Source organism: Mustela lutreola, chromosome 6 (genome assembly GCF_030435805.1).
Source record: "Mustela lutreola isolate mMusLut2 chromosome 6, mMusLut2.pri, whole genome shotgun sequence".
Lineage (NCBI taxonomy): Eukaryota > Metazoa > Chordata > Mammalia > Carnivora > Mustelidae > Mustela > Mustela lutreola.
The window spans coordinates 59,904,038-59,927,341 of NC_081295.1; the positions used below are offsets into that span (position 1 = coordinate 59,904,038).

At 39.0% G+C, this 23,304-nt stretch overlaps 1 protein-coding gene across 8 annotated transcripts in view; it reads left to right on the top strand.

Moving 5' to 3' along the window:
• HIVEP2 (HIVEP zinc finger 2) overlaps window positions 1–14,030 on the top strand; it is a 198,818-nt gene extending 184,788 nt beyond the window's left edge. For all 8 annotated transcript variants that reach the window (XM_059177388.1, XM_059177385.1, XM_059177390.1 and 5 more), the window contains 4 exons: window positions 1,244–1,419; window positions 4,118–4,219; window positions 5,004–5,899; window positions 11,537–14,030. In XM_059177388.1, the coding sequence (XP_059033371.1) occupies window positions 1,244–1,419; window positions 4,118–4,219; window positions 5,004–5,899; window positions 11,537–12,364 (2,002 nt within the window). In that variant the 3' untranslated portion in view covers window positions 12,365–14,030. The remainder of the gene's footprint in view (window positions 1–1,243; window positions 1,420–4,117; window positions 4,220–5,003; window positions 5,900–11,536) is intronic.
• Window positions 14,031–23,304: the final 9,274 nt, after the last annotated feature.

Below are 23,304 nucleotides of genomic sequence, written 5' to 3' on the forward strand. Positions count from 1 at the left end.
TAAAAATCCTTCAGTTGGTTGGACAAATGAAGTTGAACTTTTACTCCTGATGACAGATTAGCTACTAGGACAAAATGGAGAAGTGGCAATGCTCTTAGAATGTAAAAAACCAAAACCAAAACAAAAAAACCTGTAAATGGAGTGCCTTTAAACTAAATCTGTACTGAATTAGGGCATTTTATATGTCCGTTTACATTTTGAAGTTATAAAAAGAGCCTCTTGAAAGGAATATTTTTCCAAGAATGACATTAGACCCATAATTCTAGCCTAGCTTTGATTTAAAGATAATGATATTCATTGAATTATTCAATAGAATGCTACTGTACTCTATGATTGATCATGTTTCATTGTAGTCTAAAGAAAATGTGATGGTTGAGCACTGGAAAAGTTTCTTTCACGCATTATCACGGTGAATACCTAAGACTTGGTTAACTGATTTGATTAAACTAGATGACCTCAGACATCCTTTCAAACCTCTCGATTAAATTCTTCTGGAAACAAATGCAAATTTGATTGAAAAATAGAATCTCTAGTTTTTATTATGTAACAGTACTTACCAGAAGCTACTTGAAATTTGGACTCCACTTTAGTGCAAATTCATGGTCCTTGGGAAGAGCGGATCAAATCTGTAGACAACAGTTGGTGAGCTCAGCTCAGCCTGTGTAAGCTAGAAATTTTGGAGACACTCTCATGCCAGGATTGTAAAAATAGAGTTAAAGCTTGCAATGAAGAATGCTATTATCAGTTATACTTATTTTAGCAAATTTAGAGGGATGTGTATGTGTTCTGCATGCACATCTTAGACGATGTAATGTTAATGAATGATATACGTTGATTTGAATATGTTGGTATAACTTTTTGGATATTTCTTGTGTGGAGTCTGCACTCGAATCCAAAAGTAGTAAGGCACAACTCTGCACTGTCTGAGATTTATGGAAGCCCATTTGAACAGCTATACCCCAAGTCCCTATATCTATACTTAATAGAGGGACCCAATTCCATTTTGAAGACCATAGAAAAATTATTTTGCTTTCAATGCCAAATCTATTCTTTGGTGGTTTCAGGTATTTACTGCATAAATTTTATAGGCTTCATAGAAGTAAAGTTGAATAATTGTAAAGAACCCTCATAAAAATTTTGTCACTCAAAAAAAAAATGTACCCCTCAAAAAAATAGCTTCTGGGTTGATATATAAAACACTGGAAGTATTTGAAAACACATGGCATTCCCCTTTTCTAAACAGGTATAAATCAAATGAAGATTATGTATATGTCAGAGGACGTGGACGCGGAAAGTATATTTGTGAAGAATGTGGGATTCGCTGTAAGAAGCCAAGCATGCTCAAAAAGCATATCCGTACTCACACTGATGTCCGGCCTTACGTATGCAAGTTATGTAACTTTGCCTTCAAAACAAAAGGTACAATTCTCATCTTTATAGAGGAAAATTCTTTTTTTTTTTTTTTTTAATGGCTACCTTGGATTCTGAATACCATTTGATAGCTAACTTGCATTGACAGTAAGACAGTTTTGATTTTGAAATGTATTTTCTCCCTTATGTTAGCAGTCAAAGGATGTCCATGAGACATTGAGGCTCCTTTTATGACTTAAGTAAGAGCTATAGACTTGGGGCCAGGCTAGTTGTTTCCGAAGGAAGTGGCTGAGAATTGCCTGGATTGCTCTTGCTATTACTCTTTGTTGGAAATGTTGTGTGGTCTAGATAATCTTTGCACCGGTACTGAAATACCACCAGGAGACAGTTCATGCAGCGGCATTAGAAAAGCAAGGCAGCAGCTGGGAAGAAAGCATGTGCCCATGGTCAGTTTCAAGATTATAAATAATGTAGAGACCCACAGACTCCCAGGTGGGCCCCTCCATCCACAGTCGCATTAATTATGCATAGAAGTTTGATAGCTTGTGTTCCGTGTATTTATCAGCACAGAGAAAATTTCTTATTCTCAGACCACAGCTGTGAATCTCATAAAACTAGGACCTGCGTTAAAACGATACTCTGTCTTTTACAGGTAGATTTATATGAAAATATTTTATACAAGAAGGTTGCTTTGATTGTATTTCCATCATTTTATAAAATTATGGAAATGTACATATGCTCAGTGTTCTCAGATTACAGACAATAGTAACTTAGAGGTCGTTTGAGTTGTAGAAGTACGTTCACAGCTTGCTGTAGATGTACTTTAGTAGATCTAATGGATTTTTACCCCCTCACTAACCTCATATGATTTCCTATGCTTTAACTTAAATTTGGCAGGCCCATTATTCTGCTCCACTACCTGTCAAGAAAAATAAATATCAGATAAGATTATCTTTGGTAGAGAAATTTGTACCTATTTTCTCCCATAGCCAATATCCTAAATTGTATTACCGGGTTTGTCAGAAGTATAAATGAGTAGACTCTCAATATACCTGTTTGTTCTGTATTAAGAAGTATCTCTGTTATGGGAGGTTTCCTTTGAAGCCATGTAAAAAAGGAGGGAATATTCATTTGCATTTCAAAAGAGATAAACATAAGGTCCTTTAAATACCATCCACCTTTGCAGTCAAGCCTTTTATTTAGAACTTCTTCAAGAGACTCCCCAGGACATAAGAAAATACAAACTTTGGTTTTATAAACTGCAGATCTGCTAGTCATTACCACTGGTAGATTTTCCCCGGGCATAGGGGTTTGCCGTGGGTATAGCTATGTGAAACGCTGAGTGAAGAAATGTCATGTTTCTAGGCTTTTTAAAATCAAATTAAAAAATAATAATAATAAAAAAATAAAGACTTAGTTTGTATAATCTTAAAAAAAAATTAAATTAAATTTGGCTCTGGATCACTGTCATGGAATTTCAGCAGGAAATAATTTATTCTTGGTCATTATTGGCATTTCCTTGTCACCCTTCAGGAATGTGCAAATGTCTCAGAATCTTAAAATGAGCACAATATCCTGGGAAACCCTTCCAGCTTTCCATTGAAGTGACTGTCGTCCCAAACCATGTATATGAGTGCAGATGCTGAGCGCAGTTGTGGAAGGAGCACCTCCTGCAAGCCCGGTGCTACCCGCTTCCCCAACTGGAATCCCTTTAGAAGCTCGGGGCTTCAGTCAACCAAAGCCAGGGTGGAGTTATTTCAGAGCCAGATTTCTAACTAAAAACCTATCCTGAAGATGAGAGTCCAAAGCCTGACTGCCTATTGAAATGGAGAAAAAAGAGAAAGAATAAATAGACGAAGAGAAACATATTAAGATCTAAATAAATTATCTTGACACTATCTACACACCCATTCACATGCACAGGTAACTTGCACCTGTGCAGAAGCCAGTATTTTCCATTAATATACAGATGTATTAATTAATCTATAGATTTAGGAATTCTTGATGACCTGGCTCTAAAAATTTTTGAGATCTTTAAAACATTTTTAGATAAATAAGAACTGTATGTAGGGGCCTGGAAATATTTGGAATTACCAAAATATTGCAGAACTTTAAAAACTACTGTCATAAGTTTGCTAACATATACCAGACAGATAGATGGTAAACACTGATAATGATATTCCCTGTAAGTAGTTAGCTAAGTGTGTATATGGATCTTTGAATTTATTTACAAGATTGGCCTTTGCATAGTTTGCATAATTTTTTTCTTATGACCAGTGAGGAGCCTGGGAAATTGATCTAAATTTAATCAGTGCCAGAAGGTCTGGGGTCTCAGGTGTATTGATGAGAATGTTTGATCTGAACCTTCTCTGAGGTGTGTGACCTCGTTTATGTCACCCCGTTTATGTTTATATCCAGGCCTAGGAGGCTGGCCTGTTGGGGCCAAAGATATTAGATCTCTTCTCAGCCAGGAAAGCCTGGGATTCCCAGTCTTGCTTGGAACATACTCTTAAAAGGTATGACCCTATTCCACAAGTCTTCTAGAGGGAAGGAAACTTGAAAATGGGCCAAAGTTCTGAGTGGTTCATGTATTCAGGAGCCAGATTGTTCTCATCAAGTTCAAGGCAAGGGGTAGTGGGTAGAAACAAATCTATGTTATCTCAATATAGTTCATTTTTAATTTTGGAGCAATCATCACATTTTTGTAATGAATTAATTTATCCTTTTTTTTGCTTGTGTTTTCTAGGAAACCTAACAAAGCATATGAAGTCTAAAGCACACATGAAGAAATGTTTGGAGTTGGGTGTTTCAATGACATCAGTGGATGATACAGAAACCGAAGAAGCAGGTATTACAAAATTTAGTTGACTGACCTCTTCATTCTTCACACTGGAGCTTTGTGGCTGGGGTGACAAAACAAGTTTTGATATTTTAAAAAACTGATCACATTTCATTTTATTAAATATGAAACATAGTGAAGAAATCTGACATGTTGAATTACTTACAACCTACTGAGAAGAAATAAATGTATTTCAATTCTGACTGAAGGGAAAGAAAGGCCTCACTATGAAAATACTTCTTTCTACAACCATAAAGGAGATCGAATTATTCTTGTGTTGTGACAGGGATTTAGATTTTATGAAACGTCTGGGGAAATTTGAAAAACAATTTAATGTGCCATTATTCCTATTAAGAGGGAAAAAAAAAATCCATCATTAACCTGAATAGAAAACTTGAGGTCCAGTCAGACTTTCTGAGATATATTACTTATATGTAAGTTTATACCTATAGAGACATATTGTTGCTTTCCTTTTCTTCTAGCCTCATTATTAACAGCATTATCCATACCCACTTGTTGAGTGTTTTTTATGGGTCATGTGACATTTGAGATATAAGGTCCTACTCTAGAGTACTTTTGTTGGATGGGGATGAATCAGATTAGTCATAAAAGGATAATAACCAGTGTAAGATCTCCCAAGTAAGTGCCTAGTGAGTGTGATAGGAGTTCAGAGATGAGACTATTCTAGGGGCTTCAGGGTTGGAAGGGAGATTTTGGAAAGAGATGGTGTCCAAATTAGCTCCCATCCTTGACGTTTGGACCTTGATCTTCACTGTCTATTCAATTGTTTCAGAAACGATGGAAGATTTGCACAAAGCAGCTGAGAAGCATGGCATGTCTAGCATTTCAACTGATCATCAGTTCTCAGATGCCGAAGAATCAGATGGTGAGGATGGAGATGATAATGATGAAGATGATGAAGATGACGATGACTTTGATGATCAGGGAGATTTGACGCCGAAAACAAGATCAAGAAGCACCAGTCCTCAGCCTCCTAGATTCTCATCCTTGCCTGTGAATGTTGGCGCTGTGCCCCATGGGGTTCCTTCAGATAGTTCCTTGGGGCATTCTTCATTGATCAGCTATTTGGTTACTTTGCCAAGTATTCAGGTTACTCAGCTGATGACACCAAGTGACTCATGTGAAGATACTCAGATGACAGAATACCAGAGGTTATTCCAGAGTAAAAGTACAGACTCGGAACCGGACAAAGACAGGTTGGACATCCCAAGTTGTGCAGATGAAGAGTACATGCTGTCTTCGGAGCCCAGCTCCTCTCCGAGGGACTTCTCACCCTCAAGCCACCATTCCTCACCAGGATATGACTCTTCACCCCGTCGAGATAATTCACCAAAGAGGTATCTGATACCCAAAGGAGATTTATCACCCAGAAGACATTTATCACCTAGGAGAGATCTGTCACCCATGAGACATCTTTCACCAAGAAAGGAAGCTGCATTGAGAAGAGAGATGTCACAAAGAGATGTTTCACCAAGAAGGCATCTGTCCCCAAGGAGGCCAGTATCACCTGGGAAAGATATCACGACAAGAAGAGACTTCTCTCCCAGAAGAGAGAGAAGATACATGACCACCATAAGAGCACCATCTCCCAGAAGGGCTTTATACCATAACCCACCATTGTCCATGGGGCAGTATTTGCAAGCAGAACCAATTGTATTGGGGCCTCCTGTAAGTATGATTAGTTTTCTCTTTCTAATGTGAAAGCCAAAGTGTGTTGATAACACACTTATGTGAAACTTGTTATAACATGGGTATCTCTCATGGGGAACAGTGAACTTGGTTACTGAAAATAGCAGGGAACATTTTCTCACATGCTGTTGTTAGTAACACGACTGTGGCATTACCCCAAGTATAGTATTGCATCAGAGCAGTAGTGCATTTCCAGCTGGGAACAAGTGAGGCATTTCTACATGCTTTCTAAGCTTCACTAACTATGGACATGAACTGAAACCTTCACATGAGTAGGAAAGGTGAAGTCTTTGGAATGACAGAACTGTATAGACAGACACTATCAGGGCCACTGGGGTCTCAGTTATAGAACTTTTCCAAATCAGGATTAGGCATTAGCATTGACTTTCAATACTTTTTTTTTTTTAAATAAACTTATGACCTTGCTCACAGTGAGTGATCATGTGAAACCAGTGAGTGACTAGGAGAGGAGAGTGACCCCTGTGGTATGTTGTGAGTCAAAGGCATGAACCCCTTTGCTTTTCGTGTCATTACTACCACCTCCTGCTCGGTGAGAGTCACTCCAAGTGCACTGCTCAGTGAGGTGGTGGGCCCAAAGTTGGGAGATCTCAGGGAGAAAGTTCCAGAGATTTCTAGGGTGTGCACTCATTATAAATATAGATAACAACAGTTAACAGTCATGGATAAAATATAGGCAGTGGGTCTAATGCAAATCTATAAAAAAAAGCATCTCCCCTACCTCATTCCATAGGATGGCAGACCTTGGTGTTTCTTTTAGTGTGTATAGGATTTTAAAAAATTAATGAAACAGACACTTAGCATAGACAGATGAATGACTTTTGAGTTTCTTTGCTTTAAATGTGTTGTGGTTTCCTGGTGTCTACTTTTTGCTGTTCTTTCATTGTTCTGGGTTTCTGTTGTGTGGCTCAATACCATCCTTCCAGCCAAAGGCACTACCCATTTCCAGCTCCGTCTTATCACTGTCCTGGTGGTCAGGCTCCTTCCTCTCATTGCCTTTTCACTACCTTGAGTCATGAGCTGAGTTTATCCTTTTTAAACTTCAGGAAAGTTCCCTGCTGAAATTCACTCCCTGGCCCCAAACATCATCTTTTCACAAGTTGGTACGAATTTAGGCTTTGTGATACAATTACAGCAGAAACATGTACACAGTCAGGACATGATTTGTTTGCCAAGATAATGAATTAGCAAGCTACGAGAAAGAAGTACATTCCCACAGGTTTTTGTCTTGGTGGTGTTAAGTAGAAAAGAGAAATCTTCTGAAGTTTATGCCACTACAGTGTAAGTAGAGAGTCGTAGATCTGCAAAAAGCCTGTGTGTTGAGGCTCTCCTGTCCTAGCTGTGGCCGGGTGGACTGAGACTGAGGTATCTGTGAGATGTTTGGACATCTTCAGTCGATTGCAGTCACAAAAATACAAGTCTTTGATGCCAGTACACTATTGTTATTAAAAACTAATAATGACTCACAGTCAATTTAGGCAAAGGAATTGAATAAGGGAACTAAGGGAGTTTACCTAATTTTTGGAAATATAACCAGAAAGTTGTTGGAAAGAAATTGGTTTTATTAATCACTGAGTTTGCAGCTAGTTTTTTTTTTTTTTTTTTTTTTTTTTATATACCAGTTCACCTGGATGCTTAACACAATGATTAAACTTTCCCATTGATGAAGGCCAACTATAGAGCCATTGGTCTATTACTCACTTAAATTATCTTTAGAAAATTTATAGCCTGCTGCTTCATTCATATGACAAGAGGGACTAGATCTGGGAATGCTCCCTGAAGAAGGGGAAGTTGGTCTAAAGCACTTCCCATTTAATGTTTTTTCACATCATTTTTGAGGGGCAGAGAAGGAGTTAATCTTTCTGTGATGTTGCCAGGGCAAAACAGAAGTGACAATACTATGAGAAGCGTTTCTCAGGATTGCTGTATTGGAGGAGTGCTGTACCCTCTCTGAATAATGTATGAAAATATTAAATTAGAATAACCCTAAAAATCAACCTTTTTGATAAAAATACTTTTAGTAATTCCTTGTCTTGTTGCTTGATATGGGCCAAGTGGTCATAGGCCAGCGTGACTGTGGCACGAAAGGATCTTCTAGGCTCTCAGGACACACTCATCCTCTGGATCAGCCTGGAGTGGTAGTTTCCAGGGAACAGGTTTGGAGGAGATGATACTCAACCACTGGGATCATACTGCTCTACTGTTTCTGTCCTAATGCGCTGTGGTTAATTTTAATATAGATAGATGATGATAGACAGACAGACAGATAGGTAGATAAAAGGAAGGAAGAAGCAAGGAAGAAAGAAAGGGTCGGGGGAAGGTCTTTCGCTCCTCAGTATTTTTTGAGGGTCTGACACGTGTGGCTCAAGGATGGTGATGAAAAAATGTTAACGATTTCTGGCCTCAACTTTAAAAAAAAAATTTTCTTTTAAGATTTTGTTCATTTGACACACACAGAGAAAGAGAGGGAGAGAGAGGGAGAGGGAACACAGGCAGGGAGAGTGGGAAAGGGAGAAACAAGCTTCCCGCCGAGCAGGGAGCCTGATGCAGGGCTCAATCCCAGGACCCTAGAATCATGACCTGAGTCGAAGGCAGACTCTTGAATGACTGAGCCACCTAGGCACCCCTGACCTCAACCTTTTTAAGCAAAAAACCTTCCTATTCCATTTTTTAAAGTTTTGGCAGATAAATTAGCAAAGGAGACAGAGAGAAATGTGTCTGCTTTCCAGTATGCAATGCAAAGAACATCGTGTCTAGTCAAAGAGTCAACATTCAGTTCTATCACTTGCTATCTGTGTGATCTTGAGTAAGTCACTTAACCTCTTGGCCACAGTTTCTTAATCTGTTTCTGGCAGCCAGGGAGGTGGGCCAAGCAGATTTCTGTCCTTGAAAGAATTTGCCATTCAGCAGTGAGGAACGCTGTAAACTGACAGCCTCCTGCTGTTAGTGCCATCAGGATAGGCCTCAGTTTTCAGGCTAAGGTTACATTCTCCCTGCGGCCCCCAGCCAGTGACAGCCTAGATCCATCCCAACTGAGCCCCTGCTTCCTCTCCTCTTTACCTTCACACACATCAGATCCCCTGCTTCCTCTGCCTCCCAATGAACCCCTTACACTCCTACCTCCTTCTTTGCATTTGCTTCCAGAGCACCTACTGACAGTATTGAAGAGATGAGTGGGGTGAGAGACCTGGTACCTGGGTTATATATACACACACACACATACATACACATAACACAACCCACACGAGTTCATTATTTGCATTTCCATATCAAGGTGTTTCTTTCTTTCTTTTTTTTTATTTTTAAGATTTTATTTATTTATTTGACAGAGAGAGATCACAAGTAGATGAAGAGGCAGGCAGAGAGGGAGAGAGAGAGGGAAGCAGGCTCGCTGCTGAGCGGAGAGCCCGATGCGGGACTCGATCCCAGGACCCTGAGATCACGACCTGAGCCGAAGGCAGCGGCTTAACCCACTGACCACCCAGGCGCCCCCATATCGAGGTGTTTCTTACCAAGATTTAAAATGATATCACAATGAGAAGGCTCAAATTACAAGACAAAATACAACTGCAGATAGGGTAAAAAAGGTAGAAAAATCATGTTGAGAGTTTCTCTGGAGGTGGAAGAAGGGGGTGAATGCAGGGAAAGAGGATGTATAGGAAAGGCCTGGCAGTGTTTGGAGCAGTGGAAGTGCTTACGTGGTAAAAATTCTACTGGCACACTTACTTCTGGGGTTGTCATTATTTAATTGCTGATCAGCAAAGATCTGAATATGATGCTTTCATTCTTAACACAAATAGAATTCTGGGGTTTTGAACGCGTTGAGTATATTCTAGGGTTAGAGGACACTTCACTCATCACCCCTTTGTTAGCCTGGAGTCAGAGACCCCATGGCATGGAACAGCTCTCTTTGGCCCTTCACGGACCCTCATTCTGATTAGGTGTATGCAGTGGATGTCACAGAATAGCAACCAAAGCAAAATGGAAAAATGACCAAGCTACAATTCATTTTAAACTTTGAATCTTTTAAAATTATAATTAAAAGAGGATTCATTTAGTTATCTTCAAAGATTATGACTATAGGTGTCACAGTTCCTCCACCTTAACTGATGTTTGATGTAGGAAACGTGCCTTTTTCTAGATCGGAGGAAAGACAAGAGGGATTTGTTGTTTTGTTGCTGTTGTAGCATTTATATGACTGTCATATTATAAAATTCTCACCTTCCCTAACTTATGAGGTCCTTGTGATTATAGGATTGATGATTTCATTACTTCCCCTGCACTTCCAGGATAGTAATTTGTTTCTAGCTTGAACAAGGTGTAGCCCAAAACAGGATAAGGGCTAAGCATGGCACAGAGTAACAGAGATAATGCATAATTTATCATTCCCAGGCTGGTCTCACAGTCTAAATAGAACTGAATGAATCACTAATGGTATAGAGCATACGCTGAGCTTTAGAACTGAAACATCCTTGAAATGAATTAGAACTTTTTTTTTGGGGGGGGGGGTCTCTCTCCTGGTTTATTATCATACTTGACAAGTTTATATCTACCTGACTTTAAGTTCTCAAAAAAATAAAAATAAAAAAACTGCATACCTTTTAGATGACAGTCCATTAAAAGAATGAACTCAGGAATTAAAACCCTGCCAATGTCATTCAGACTTGATAATCTCAAAGTCTTAAGTTGTGTTTTGCTACAGAAAGTAAGTTCTCTTTCAGGACTGGGACCATGAAATCTGGAGTTCTGGTCCCCAGTGTTAAGTGTCCTCATAATTGCCAAGATGGTATTTAAATAAACATGATAATATCAACAGAAGATATTAAAACATAAGAATCTTGGGTTCTCGGCTGTGTAGTTGAGTATGAGTTGAAACTATTTGACATGTTTAATGTTAACTATTTTGATGGAGAGTTGCCTTAAAAAAACTGGCCTTGATTTATCATTTGGTAAAGAAGCTAATCTTCCACACAGGGTTCCTCTTGAATGGGAATTTATTCCTTTAAACCAGTGTGTTGCACATCAGACTAACCAGTTTGTCTATCACCACTATTTCATCATCTGTTCTGTGGAAAACTTAAAAAAAAAAAAAAAAAAAAAAGTTTTCAGGCTTGTCACTCCAATTATACTCATCAACACTTAAGAAAAATATTAAAAATTTTCCCAGTATATAAACAGATGGCAATTGTTTTACTTTCTTTTGAATTTAAAAACCTATTATTAGTGTTTTTTTAACTTTTTCTGGTAATTATGCATTATTTTCTTTTCATTCTCTTTTATGGAAACACACACACACACACACAACTGAAATGTGTCTCTGTACCCGGTGGAAAACACACTGCATGTTTTATCGTGTTGCTGTTTAAAAACAAAAGTCACTTTTCACAGACCGACAGCTTCATTCAAGGCTTCTAAAAGACAACTGAGAAATCTCTTGTGTCCTAAAAAGCAAAAAGTCGGTAAAGGGATGAGGTAGTTTTAAAGTGTTTTAAATGAGTGAGTGAGTGAATGAATGAGTGACTGAAATAACTTGACCTATTTGACCTCGCTTGAAGAGTACCAGGTCCTAAAGGTTGTGTTCTCTGCTTCCCCATGCAGAATTTAAGAAGAGGATTACCTCAGGTTCCTTACTTCAGTCTCTATGGAGACCAAGAAGGTGCTTATGAACATCCAGGCTCCAGCCTTTTCCCTGAGGGTCCTAATGACTATGTCTTCAGTCATCTTCCACTCCACTCTCAGCAGCAAGTGAGAGCTCCTATCCCCATGGTGCCAGTTGGTGGGATCCAAATGGTTCACTCCATGCCGCCGGCCCTTTCTGGTTTACATCCTCCACCCACATTGCCTCTGCCAATGGAGGGCTCTGAGGAAAAGAAGGGAGCCTCCGGGGAATCCTTCCCTAAGGATTCCTATGTCCTCTCAAAGCAGCACGAGAAGCGATCGCCTCACATTTTGCAGTCATCTGGTCCACCTAGCATGCCCTCCTCCCCTCGGCTGTTGATGAAACAGAGCACTTCAGAAGACAGCCTAAATGCAACAGAGAGGGAACAGGAGGAAAATATACAGACTTGTACAAAAGCCATTGCCTCTCTCCGGATTGCCACAGAAGAGGCCGCTCTGCTTGGGGCAGATCAGCCAGTGCGGGTGCAGGAAGCCCACCACCAGAAACCCTTGGAAAGTGCACATGTTAGCATTAGACACTTTAGTGGACCTGAGCCAGGTCAGCCCTGTACCTCAGCCACCCACCCTGACTTGCATGATGGTGAAAAGGACAATTTTGGTACATCACAGACTGCATTAGCTCATTCCACATTTTACGGCACGAGTCGTGTGGATGATAAACAGTCGGGCTTTCACAGCGGCAAAGAGTTACCTTCAAGCACAGAGGGAGGCAATGAGCCTTCAGCAGAGAAGAGTCAACTACATTGATTTAAGATGCATGGAGACTTTCATTTCCACATTTTTCCCATTTTGTTTTTGTTTTTGTTTTTCTAGAAATAGAGGTAATCAAATTTATAGCATGCCTGTCCTAAGTTACCGTAGTTTGCTATTATATATACTTTTGTTATATCAAAAGAATTAGGTAAATTAACAAGTCATCATGAGCCTGACCAAAACAAAATTTGAAATTAACCTATTGGGTCTGGTACTTTTAAAATTGTACAGATGTTTGTGCCTTTTCTTTACTTTGCTTATATTCTTATAAGCATTTTTTAGCAGTAATTTGTACATATTTTAGAATTTGTGTATCTGCTTTGTAATAAATGTAATTTCTTTCCTTTTTTTGGACACTTGGATCTAAATGATGTAAAGCAAAACAGCATCAATATATATGTGAGGTTGCACTAAAACATATTTTTATATGATTAAAACTGAACAGCTTTTATGTACAGCTCTGATTCTGTAATACTAATATTTATTTACTTTGTTTCATAAATTGTACATTTTTTCTTAATGTTGTGGATTGCTTTTCTATGTGAAGCATGGGATTTACTGTTGCGTAACTAGAACAAAAATGTATATTGTAAACAAGATATTTAAACTAGAGTATCTTATTCTGCACTTATGCATTAGTTAAAAAGAGATAAAGGATGTATCAGTCAGTTCTTAACTCTTGTAAATTTTTTTGTCTCTTGTTTGCTGGATTGACTATAACTTAAGTGCTGATTGTGATTTTAAACTTATAGTACCGTAAAGCATTAAAGTAAACAATGTGCTATTGTGAGTTTTTTCAAAGCTTTATAAATCAGTTATAAATAATATTAAAAGTATTTGGTCTTATGTGAACATGTTGATCTATATACTCATCTAAAAATATGGGAAAACATTCCGCCCCATGTAAATATGTACAAGTGCATCACTGGTACAATTTTATGTAACTCAGTTGGACACTAGGTTGCCACAGACCTATGCTAGGGTGTCTTTAAAAATTAAAGTGACAAAGCACATGGGACTGTGTAGAGCTTGGTTATCGGCCGGCCCGGTGGCTTGGCAGGCAGTGCTGTGCGCTGCCCGTGGAGAAGACCTGGGCTTACAGATATCCTTGGTTCTTGCTGCACAAGATGGTGACCGGAACTAAGGCTGTGACGGCGGGGACGTGCTTGGACTCTGAGGGTTAGGAGTGGACGCAGGGAAGGGGTGTGGAGACCTCTCACCAGCCTTTTCTCTCAGCCAGTCCACGTGGTAACAGGGTTGGCATCAGCTTTAGGGGAAGCCACTTCACCCTCTTAAAGAGGGGAAGAGTGTCAGTCTCCTGGCTATCTCAGGGGGAACAGGGAAAAGAAGCTTTCCAGGGAAAAGAATTTGTGGGAGGATGATGTCTTTTGTACACAACATGCAGAATGTGCTTTGGTTAGTGTGGAAGGTTGGCAGAGCCTTTGTTTGTAGGTCCGGAAGAATGGAAGACAGGGAGGGGGTACAACAACACGTGTGCACACATGCACATGTGTGTGCATGCACACACACACACACACACACAATCTGGGTTATCTTTGTGCTATATAGTGGATTATAATTCTGTGAAACCAAGTTTGTATATTGAATTACATTAAGGAGTGTTCTTTAAAAAGAGAAATAAATATACAATTACATGCTTGAGGTGTCTAGTTTTTAATGTGTTGTTTTATATTTTAATTTCTTGATTTTGTTTCTAAAGAAATTTTGATACCACCAACATACCATCTGTGCTTTTAATTGCTAGGCTTTGCCCATTCCGAGGTATGCTGAGCATGAATGCTTTTAACAAGTGAGAAGACAGTCAGTGGCTTCCATATGTCATTCAGTTAGGACAGATACTGGTCACCACCATGTGAGCTCTAGAAATGGAGTCACTGAATCCTAAGCGTGGGCATGGGCAGAATACATTGCATCTGCAGCGTCATGAATAAATCAAATGATCATTTCCTCTTCTGCCTCCCTCTCAGTAGGCATCCATATCTGAAATTCCATTGGGGAAATCTCTTTATTTTTGCTCAGGTGACTGAAGGCAAAAACCAACTAAAATAAATATACCATAAAATATCCACAAATCACAGTTCTTTAGTACAAAAGAGTAGAACCTTTTTAATAATGAAAGTGGAAACTCACTAAAGGTCAAAAATCTATCAGTATTTCCATTATAAAAATCTCAAATTGGTGGATTTCCAACTTACTTGTGTGGTTTTATGAGCCGAACTGTCTTTTGAAATTATGTTTTACAAAAGTGGATTAAAGGTCAACACAAGCAGCCAGCCTAAAATCTGTCTCTCATTGAGAAGAAACCCTGAAACATTGCATTACATAGGGGTGATTTGTGTGTCTTTTTCCACATTGTGCGTGTGTGCGTTTGTGTGAACCCTTCTAATTGCTTCCTCTTCTAAATCATCTCTTGTATTCACTCATTCATTAAGCAGTTTTTGAGTGCCTACTATGAGCTGGCTACTGTGATGGGCATTGGGGATGATGAAAGTATTCCTGCCATCAAGAAATTCAAGTAAAAAGGAAGACATGTCTATGAGTGTATGTAATATGATGTTAGAGCTTAACAGTGGTAAATTTGGTGTGTTTTACTGTCACAAAGAAAAGGAGTTAAGCAGTTACCCTGATGAGAATGGAAGGAGGGAAAGGACAGGCTTCATCACAGAGGTGGCCTTGGAACAGATCCTTAAAATAGTAGATTGACTTACTCAACAGAGAAATTCTCATCACTGACCTTAGGACGCTGTTCATTGTGCTAGGTGTACAGTGCTGCACAAATCAATTTAAGTTCTTGTCTTCATGGAGTTCATATTTTAAAAGAGAGGCATTAAAAAAAAAAGTGGGGGAAGGGCGTATTGGATGATCAAGGGTGTGTAAAGCAAAGAGTGGGTAAAAAGCCAGATGGAGCTGGCTCCCTGCGTATGTGATAGGGTGGTGTGTGCTTAAGCCAAAAAGACACATCAAAGTCCAAATTCCTAATCCAGCCTAAGGACATCAGATCTGGCTCTGTAGGCAACAGGGAGCTGAGCCAAGGAAGGGATGAAGCAAGAAAGTGGCATTGCCGTTGCTAGAGCTGTTCTTAGTTAGGAAAAAAAAAAAAAAAAATCACTGTGGCAGCAATGAAGATAGTGGATTTGAGGTAGAAAGAGTGGAGGCAGGGGACCAGTTGGGAGAATTATGAAGTTGTGTCATTTCCATGGGAATAAGAGCAGCAACAATCCAATCAGATGATGGGGAAAGAAGGGACAGTTTTGCTTAATGAAGAACTGATAATAAGTAGTGACCAACTTGGTGTCTGGGATGAGAGAGATAGAGGGGGTAAAGGTGACTGGCACTCTTGACTTTGGCAGTGGAAAGAGGGTGGTGTCCTTAACTGTCAGGTGGGTTTGTACCAGCTACAGGTAAGGAAATGAGCTCCTCTAAGAAGTTTAGAATGAGTTCACTCTCAAGAAAGACTTAAGAAGTGTCACTTCTTGTCACTTATTCATAGTTGAGGGTGCTGACTTGGAGAAAATCACTCAGGACATACAAAAGGACAGATGAAGACATTTGAAGACTTCCAAAGGGAGGGTAGGCAACTTGGGAGTGAACCAAAAAGATGCATTTCTGAAATTTTCAAAACCTTGATTTTCATGAGTTGTCCAAGATAATTTCTAGAAAGCAAAACCAGAAGAACCTCATTTTTGAGGCCAACTCTAGTTGTGGAATTATAAAGTGATATTTCCTGAGCAGCATCATGGCAGCTTTATTATTAAATAATTAATTAGAGGTTGATAAACCAACATGTCATTTACAAATGCATCTCCAAAGCCTGTGGTTCAAAGAAGTTAGGTGTCATTTTCAAGGAGAAGTAGACTATTTGCTGAACTTTCTAATACAATCACCTAGCCCTAGCTACCTGCGGTAATTGAGCACTTGAAATGGGGTGAGTGTAATTGAGAGACTAGATTTTAAATTTTACTTAATTATACTTCCTTTAAACTTCAGTAGCCACCTGTGGCTAGTGGGTCCTGAGTGGGACAACCCAGCTTCAGCACAAGTCATACCCCACACCTCTATCTGCATTCATCCATTTTCAAAATATAGAGCCTGGTGGTGGGTATTATGGAGGGTATGTATTGTGTGGAGCACTGGGTGTGGTGCATAAACAATGAATCTTGGAACACTGAAAAAGAAATAATAATAATAAAAGAACTGCCCCCCCCCCGCCAAATATAGAGCTCTCATCATGTGCCAAGCTCTGTTCTTGGTATTGGATATACAGCAGTGAACAACAAAAACAAACAAACTAAAATAACATAAAACATCTGCCTTCATAGAACTGTGTTCAGTGCACTGTTAAATAGCCAGTTAAGGAATCTGGTGATGCAATCTTATCAGTTGTTCCTCTTTCTATTGAGTCTTGGACCTTGGCACTCACCCAAGGAACAACAGCCAAAGCCTGATTTTATGAAGGGGCAGATAGGCTCCCTATAGATGACTCCTTTCCCTACTGCTGGAAATCACTGTCAAAAGCTGGGATGTGGATACATCACCTCCTCAGAACTGATGTGGAGCCTCCCACATCTTACCTTAGTCTAAATGCCTGCCCTTCAGTGGGTTAAGAGAGACGTGACCAGGCTCCAAGAAGGGCCCCAGCTCATCCTACAGCTTCTACACAGGAAGAAGAGGTCTGAGAGGAGAGCTCAAGGCCCTAGAAATTCTGCCTTCCTTTTCTGCTTATCACATATAAGTAAGAAGAAGTCATCAAGGGAGTTTTGTCTTGCAGTCATAGGACAGCTCTGCCATTCTTTCTCCCATGGTAACAAAGGGAGCAGAGGGCGGGAAGAAATGGAGGATATTCTCTTCTCTACCTGAGCTGCCATGCTGGCTCCTTCGTGAGAAACCTGGAAGAAAAGGCTTCTCTTTTCCATTATTTCTCATTCTTCTAAATAGCCAAACTTATGGACAACCATACTGTGAATTTTCCCTTCTTGAAGAAAACCTGCCATCACCAAGAACCCACCACTTCCCCCTAAACACATTCTATGGTTCCCTCTTATCCTCTTGAAACTAGTAAGATTATAAATCTAGTGATATTCAACGGAAACAGGTGAATTAAATAAAATAAGTGCATTTTAGGTAAAGAAGAAAAATAGACAATACAGTCTTTTCTGGAGAGAATTAAGCTCATTAGAAAATGATTTGAGTTAACTATTTTCTCAAATCTCCTAAGGAGAGTACCTAACTAGGACCATCCTCATGCATTGGAGAGAAGTTAATTCATAACATACAATAGGTGTCCTAGGGCATTAGGCTTACTATTCCAATGGAACCTTCTTTGTGAAGAGTTCCCCCAACTCCAGAGAAGCCCCACAGCATTGTCAAATCTGACTTACCAGAAATTATGTATTGACTATCACAGGAAAGCATAAAATTCTCTCTCAAAACTGTACTTGAAATGTGGCTAGTTCAAATTGATAAATGCTATAAGTATAAATCATATGCCAGATTTTGAAGGCATAGCATAAGGAAGATGCCAAATACCTCAAAATTATAAATATTTTTTCATATTGATAACATGTTGAAATAATTCAATTTTGGATATAGCAGGTAAAATAAAATGTTATTAAAATTTATTTCCCATGTTTCCCTTTCTAAACGTTGGGACAGAAAATTGGAAATCATATATGTGGCTCACATTGTATTTCTGGATGATGCTGGGGAGAGAATAAATCTGATAGGGTGAGGGGGACATAGGTCAGCGCAGAGGCTATTTCCATCATCAAGGTGGGAAATGATGGTAACTCTTTCTTTTTTCTGGGAAAAAAAACTCTGTGTATCCATGGTTCATAATCTTATCAAACCCAATGCCATCTTCTTTTCCTGATAGGTATTTTACAGTGCTTCTTCAAAAAATTTCAATATAATAGCCTAATTGCATACAAGGGAGAAAAGACAGAAAAGTAATTTATGATACATTTTTACTTATTTACTCAATAGTTCAATAGTCTTTAACTATTACAGTTAAAGATTACAGTAGAAGGGGTACCTGAGTGGCTCATTTGTTTGAGCAATCAAGTTCTGGTTTGGGCTTGGGTCATGGTCCCGTAGGTCATGGTCTCACGGGTCATGGTCTCATGAGTCATGGGATTGAACCCTATGTCAGGCTCTGCACTCAGCAAGGAGTCTGCTTTAGGATTCTCTCCCTTTGCCCTTCCCCCCCACCCCTGAGCTCTCTTTCTCTCTCTCAAATAAATAAATCTTTATAAAGAAAGATTACAATAGCAGATTTAATGAAGGAGTTTGATGCTTGCCTCTCTACCTAGACCACCAGGTGCATGACAGGTAAAAGTGGCAAGCGCATACCAGCAAGCTGGACTGAGGACTCATGCACCACAAGTAACGTTTGCCTCTAGGACATGATTTTCTGAAACAGAGAATAAATCTTGGAAAGCTCCTAACAACACAAAATACAATTTTTTTTTGATTTACATGCTTGTTGCCCTTCTAGGAAAAAAAAATCAGTCTATAGTTTGTTCTGCAGTAAAACTTGTTTAAAAATTTCTTCCAATGCAATTGATATGGTAGGGAACAATTTGAACGTAACACATTTGTTTATGCATGGCTTTTTCAGCAAGAAACACTAGGTGAACCCAGAAACCAACACTTAGTTGGGTGAGCCCTGTAGGAATAGACGCATGTACACACTCACACATTGCGAATGCCTACTAGCCATCTCATTTCACCACCTGCATCCTGAGCTGCGTGCACACACACTGTTTATCGAGACTTTCTGTCCAGTTTCTGATGAACCTCCTCTCACCACTTCACAATAACACACACGGCAGCTTTTTCATTGCCCACTTTCACTAGCTAGCTTCAGGACTTTTTCAGATAAAGTGCTGCATTTATTGTAGTACTTGTGTATCTCTTAGCCATTTAATGTGTGTAAAACTGTGCTACTATTCTTACTGGGGCCATAGTTTTTACTTTGTGTGTCACTGCTGAGTTCTCTTCCTAACCCCATTTTTCTAATATGTGCCATGATTTTTACTGCACAATTTTGCATAGCACAGTCATTTTTAGGAACACACATGTCTTCTTACAGCAGAAATGACTTCCTAAACATCATTGCTCCCTCAAAATATTGTCTTATTTGTCTTTAGAATAAAACAGAGTTCTGTGTAACATTTATATAACTCAAAATAGATGTTGTACTTTCATGAGTGTCTGCAGAGACACTGGAGAAACTTGTGCAAAACTGCCCTGCACCTTGCTGGAACTCCAGCATCCCAGAACCCTGTCTACTAAACGCCAGTCATACACTGCAATCACAGAACTGATCCAAAAACCTCCATAAATTTCGCAATAACCCTGAAGGTGGGTGTGTTACACTGCCCCAGTTGAGAACTATCAGTCTCTCTGAAGTTGGGGAAGCAGAAAGAGGATTAGAAATTCATCAGATAGAAATGTATTTATTTATCCTAAATGGCTCATCCTCAATAACTCAGAGTCAAACATTGTGGGTTTCATGTCATAAAATATTTCAAGGCATTTGACAGTTTCTCTAAGTCTATCCTGAATATAGTTGCCAATACATAAGTACACCCATACTGTGTTAAGTAGACTCCCACTATTTCAGTTCATGTAAAAATAATGATGGCAAGAACTGCTTTTATACTAGGGCGTCTTGCTGGTATTACAAAGAGGATCAAGGCCAAACCCAAGTAAACTAGACACCAAGATTTCTACTGTTTCTATTACATTATCCTAGTCTGTGCGGTGTCACTATTACCATGTTTATTTCATGTATTGACAAAGAAGATTTGGAAAACCTATACACATAAAAACATCACTTTACACACACATTCCAGGATCTTCAAACTGAACTCTACCCAATGGACTCATGTAAGAGTAACTGAATTTCTTCATTCTTTCCACAAACCCACCTGAATGCTTAAAGTTAGTTGCTCTCTATATATCTGTACATCTTTGCTGTTGCCAGTTGAATTATATGCAGCTGAACTGAATTCCAAGCCAGTTTATGCAAGTTTTGTGGATTATTGACATTACAGAATTTAAATCTACTATAAATCTATGAAGTATCAGTGCAAAAGAAAAGAGCGCTTGCATCCATAACTGCTAAGAGGATAAGCGCTTTTGAACTAAATAAAGGTGACTCACGAAAAATTGCCATTGCATTTTGTATGGGTGACACAATTCTAAAAAATTCAAAATAAAATGTAAAACAATAATTTCACTTTTATTTTTAAGATTTTATAATTTCACTTTCTGATTGATTCTTGAATGTCTTTAAGTTCTCCCTCCTCTTTAAAAAAAAGTGAAATTGGGATTTAGACAGTATGTTATGATTGAATTTTACTTAAGCTAACTGACTAGGTCTCCAAGCACAGATTCATGCTCAAAGGCAAGGAAGGTGCACCACACTACATGAAAAAATGGTGTATATATATAAGCATTTTAGACTTTTAAATTAAAATAAAATATTTAAAGATGTATGTTTCAAGTTTTTATGCTCCTTGACTTTTTAAAATCAGCCAGCAAATTACTAGTTCTGGTTGCATTGTGTAAGGTGACTTTTACTGTACATTGCATTTCCAGAATTTGGCACAATAGAACCAAAGCACAATAGCCAATAATGGAGTATTCACAAGCAGCAGATGATATAGACAAAGGTCATCATTTGTCTATATAACATTTATTTATTTATTTATTTATCTTTATAACATTAGGTACAGTACAAGTAAAAAATAATCTCTCTCATCTACTTTCCTGAACCAAAATTAAAAACAAAACAAAAACAAAACAGAGTCTTGGGAAAACTCCCAAATATATACTCATTAGCTGGTCTTTTCTAACAACCTCAGTGTTCCTATTAATCATCTTCACTTTCCTGAGATGGAAAGGGGAGATTAATTAGCTGCACCCTTAATTTAAAAATGCAAACATCAGCACAGAAAACTTTTCACATTCTTTATCCATGAGTGAAATCTCAGAATTAAAACAGCTATTTTGAGTCCAACTGGTAACTATAAACACCAATGTAAACAAATCCTGCATGGTGGGGAAAGATGGCAAGAAACAGCAGGAGTGGTATTTAGAAGGTCAATTTATTTCTTTGTAAATTTATCCCAGGGATAGGCCCATTTTTTAGATACATTACATCACCCAGCATTTGGGATGTGCACATGTTCAGGATAATCTATACCAGAACTCCCTCCTCCCTTTTTTATTTTCTGTAAAGTTGCAGAAACAAATTCTTTGTCTGTATCTCTAGTCATTTTAAATAAGGTGTCAAAAGTCTCTAAGGGGTATAGACCTTAGAAAATACAGGATGGTCCCAGAGCCAGGCCTACACATCTCTCCATTCCCCCTTTTTCCAGCAGAAGGGCAATATGTTTCCAGATTTGGGGAGCTTCTGGAACTGGGAACCCTCCTTAGAAGATGGCAGGTAGAGGTAGAGTTGGAAGAAATGGCACTTGTGGGTATTTATAAAATGAAAAACATTGGTCCTGCTCCTTGAAGGAACAGTAATAGGCCTCTCTCCTTGACAGTACCAAAAGAGATCTCTTTTTATGAAAATTGGTCCACCACTGGGTTTTCAAGGCACGATTATACAAAGTAGAACTCTTACTGCTTGTCTTTGTGCATTCCTTCTAATCAAGATTTAGACCGGGAGTGACAATGAGAATGAGCCTCCTCTGCCCCTTCCCACACTTTGTTAGATGTTAATTGAACTGATCCTTCTTCTCAAGAGGGAGCTTGGTGAGTATCAGTGAGCAGAGGCTTGAAAACCAGGATTCAAATCTGCACTTCATGACTTCCTAGTTATGTGGCCTTGGGTAAGTAATGGAAGGCTAACTCTGGATCAAATGACCGCCAAATTACAGTGGTTTGATAATCAGTGTATTAATTGCTCCTGGAAAGTTTTCCAGATGATCAAGTGACTTTTCTTTACATGATGATGTAGGTCAGGGCTCAGTAAACTACAAATTGTGTGGTTTGGATTTGGCCTGTGGCATGTTTTTTGTATGACCAATGAGCTAAGAACAGGTTTTACATTTTTAAATGGCTGGGATTGAGTTGGTTCTAGAAGTATTTATATAATATTTTTAAATTCTCCTTCTTGGTCCTCAAAGGCTGAAATACTTACCCTGGTATTTTACAGGAAAAGTCTGCTCCTCCTTAGTGTAGGGACCCAAACTCCACCTACCTTATGGCTCCATCATCATCAATAGGAGGTTTCCAGAGACCATTCATTAATCTAGAAAGAACAAGAGCACACAGGATGGATGGTACATAAGAGAGTTTTGTGAGTCAGGCCCCGAAGGGCTGCATATTGGTCCCTCAACTCCACCATATTCTAATAACCAGAAATCAGTCACTTGGCCACATCTAGCTTCAAAGGAGGCTGGGATATATAGCCCAGCTGCTTTCTCAGGAAGTTAGAGAGCTGGTCAGCTAGTCTCTGCCGCAGCAGATCACTCAACTTCTCTGTGTTTCCTTTTCAACCTATGTGAAACGGGAATAATAAACAAGATTTTAGAGAATCAAATAAGTTAATACACATAAATGCTTAGAACAGAGCCTGGAACCTGGCAGGTGTTGTGGAAATGTTTACTGTTATTTCTCTTTGCCTGCAGGTTAGAAATCTAAATATCCTTCTTCACCTCTATCTTCCCCAATGGTCCCCAAATCAATCCATCACCATGTCCTACTGACCTCTAATGTCTCTCAGATATACTCTCTTCTTAAATATGCCTCTTTTTAAAAATAAAGATCTCACTATTCAGTATGGTGAGGCCAGCAGATCTAGAGATGACTGCCATTGAAAAGATAGTTTAGTAAGCTCACAGATCTATGGGGGGCCACACAGGGAAGTACCAGGGTTGGTAAAGAGGCAGAGGGAG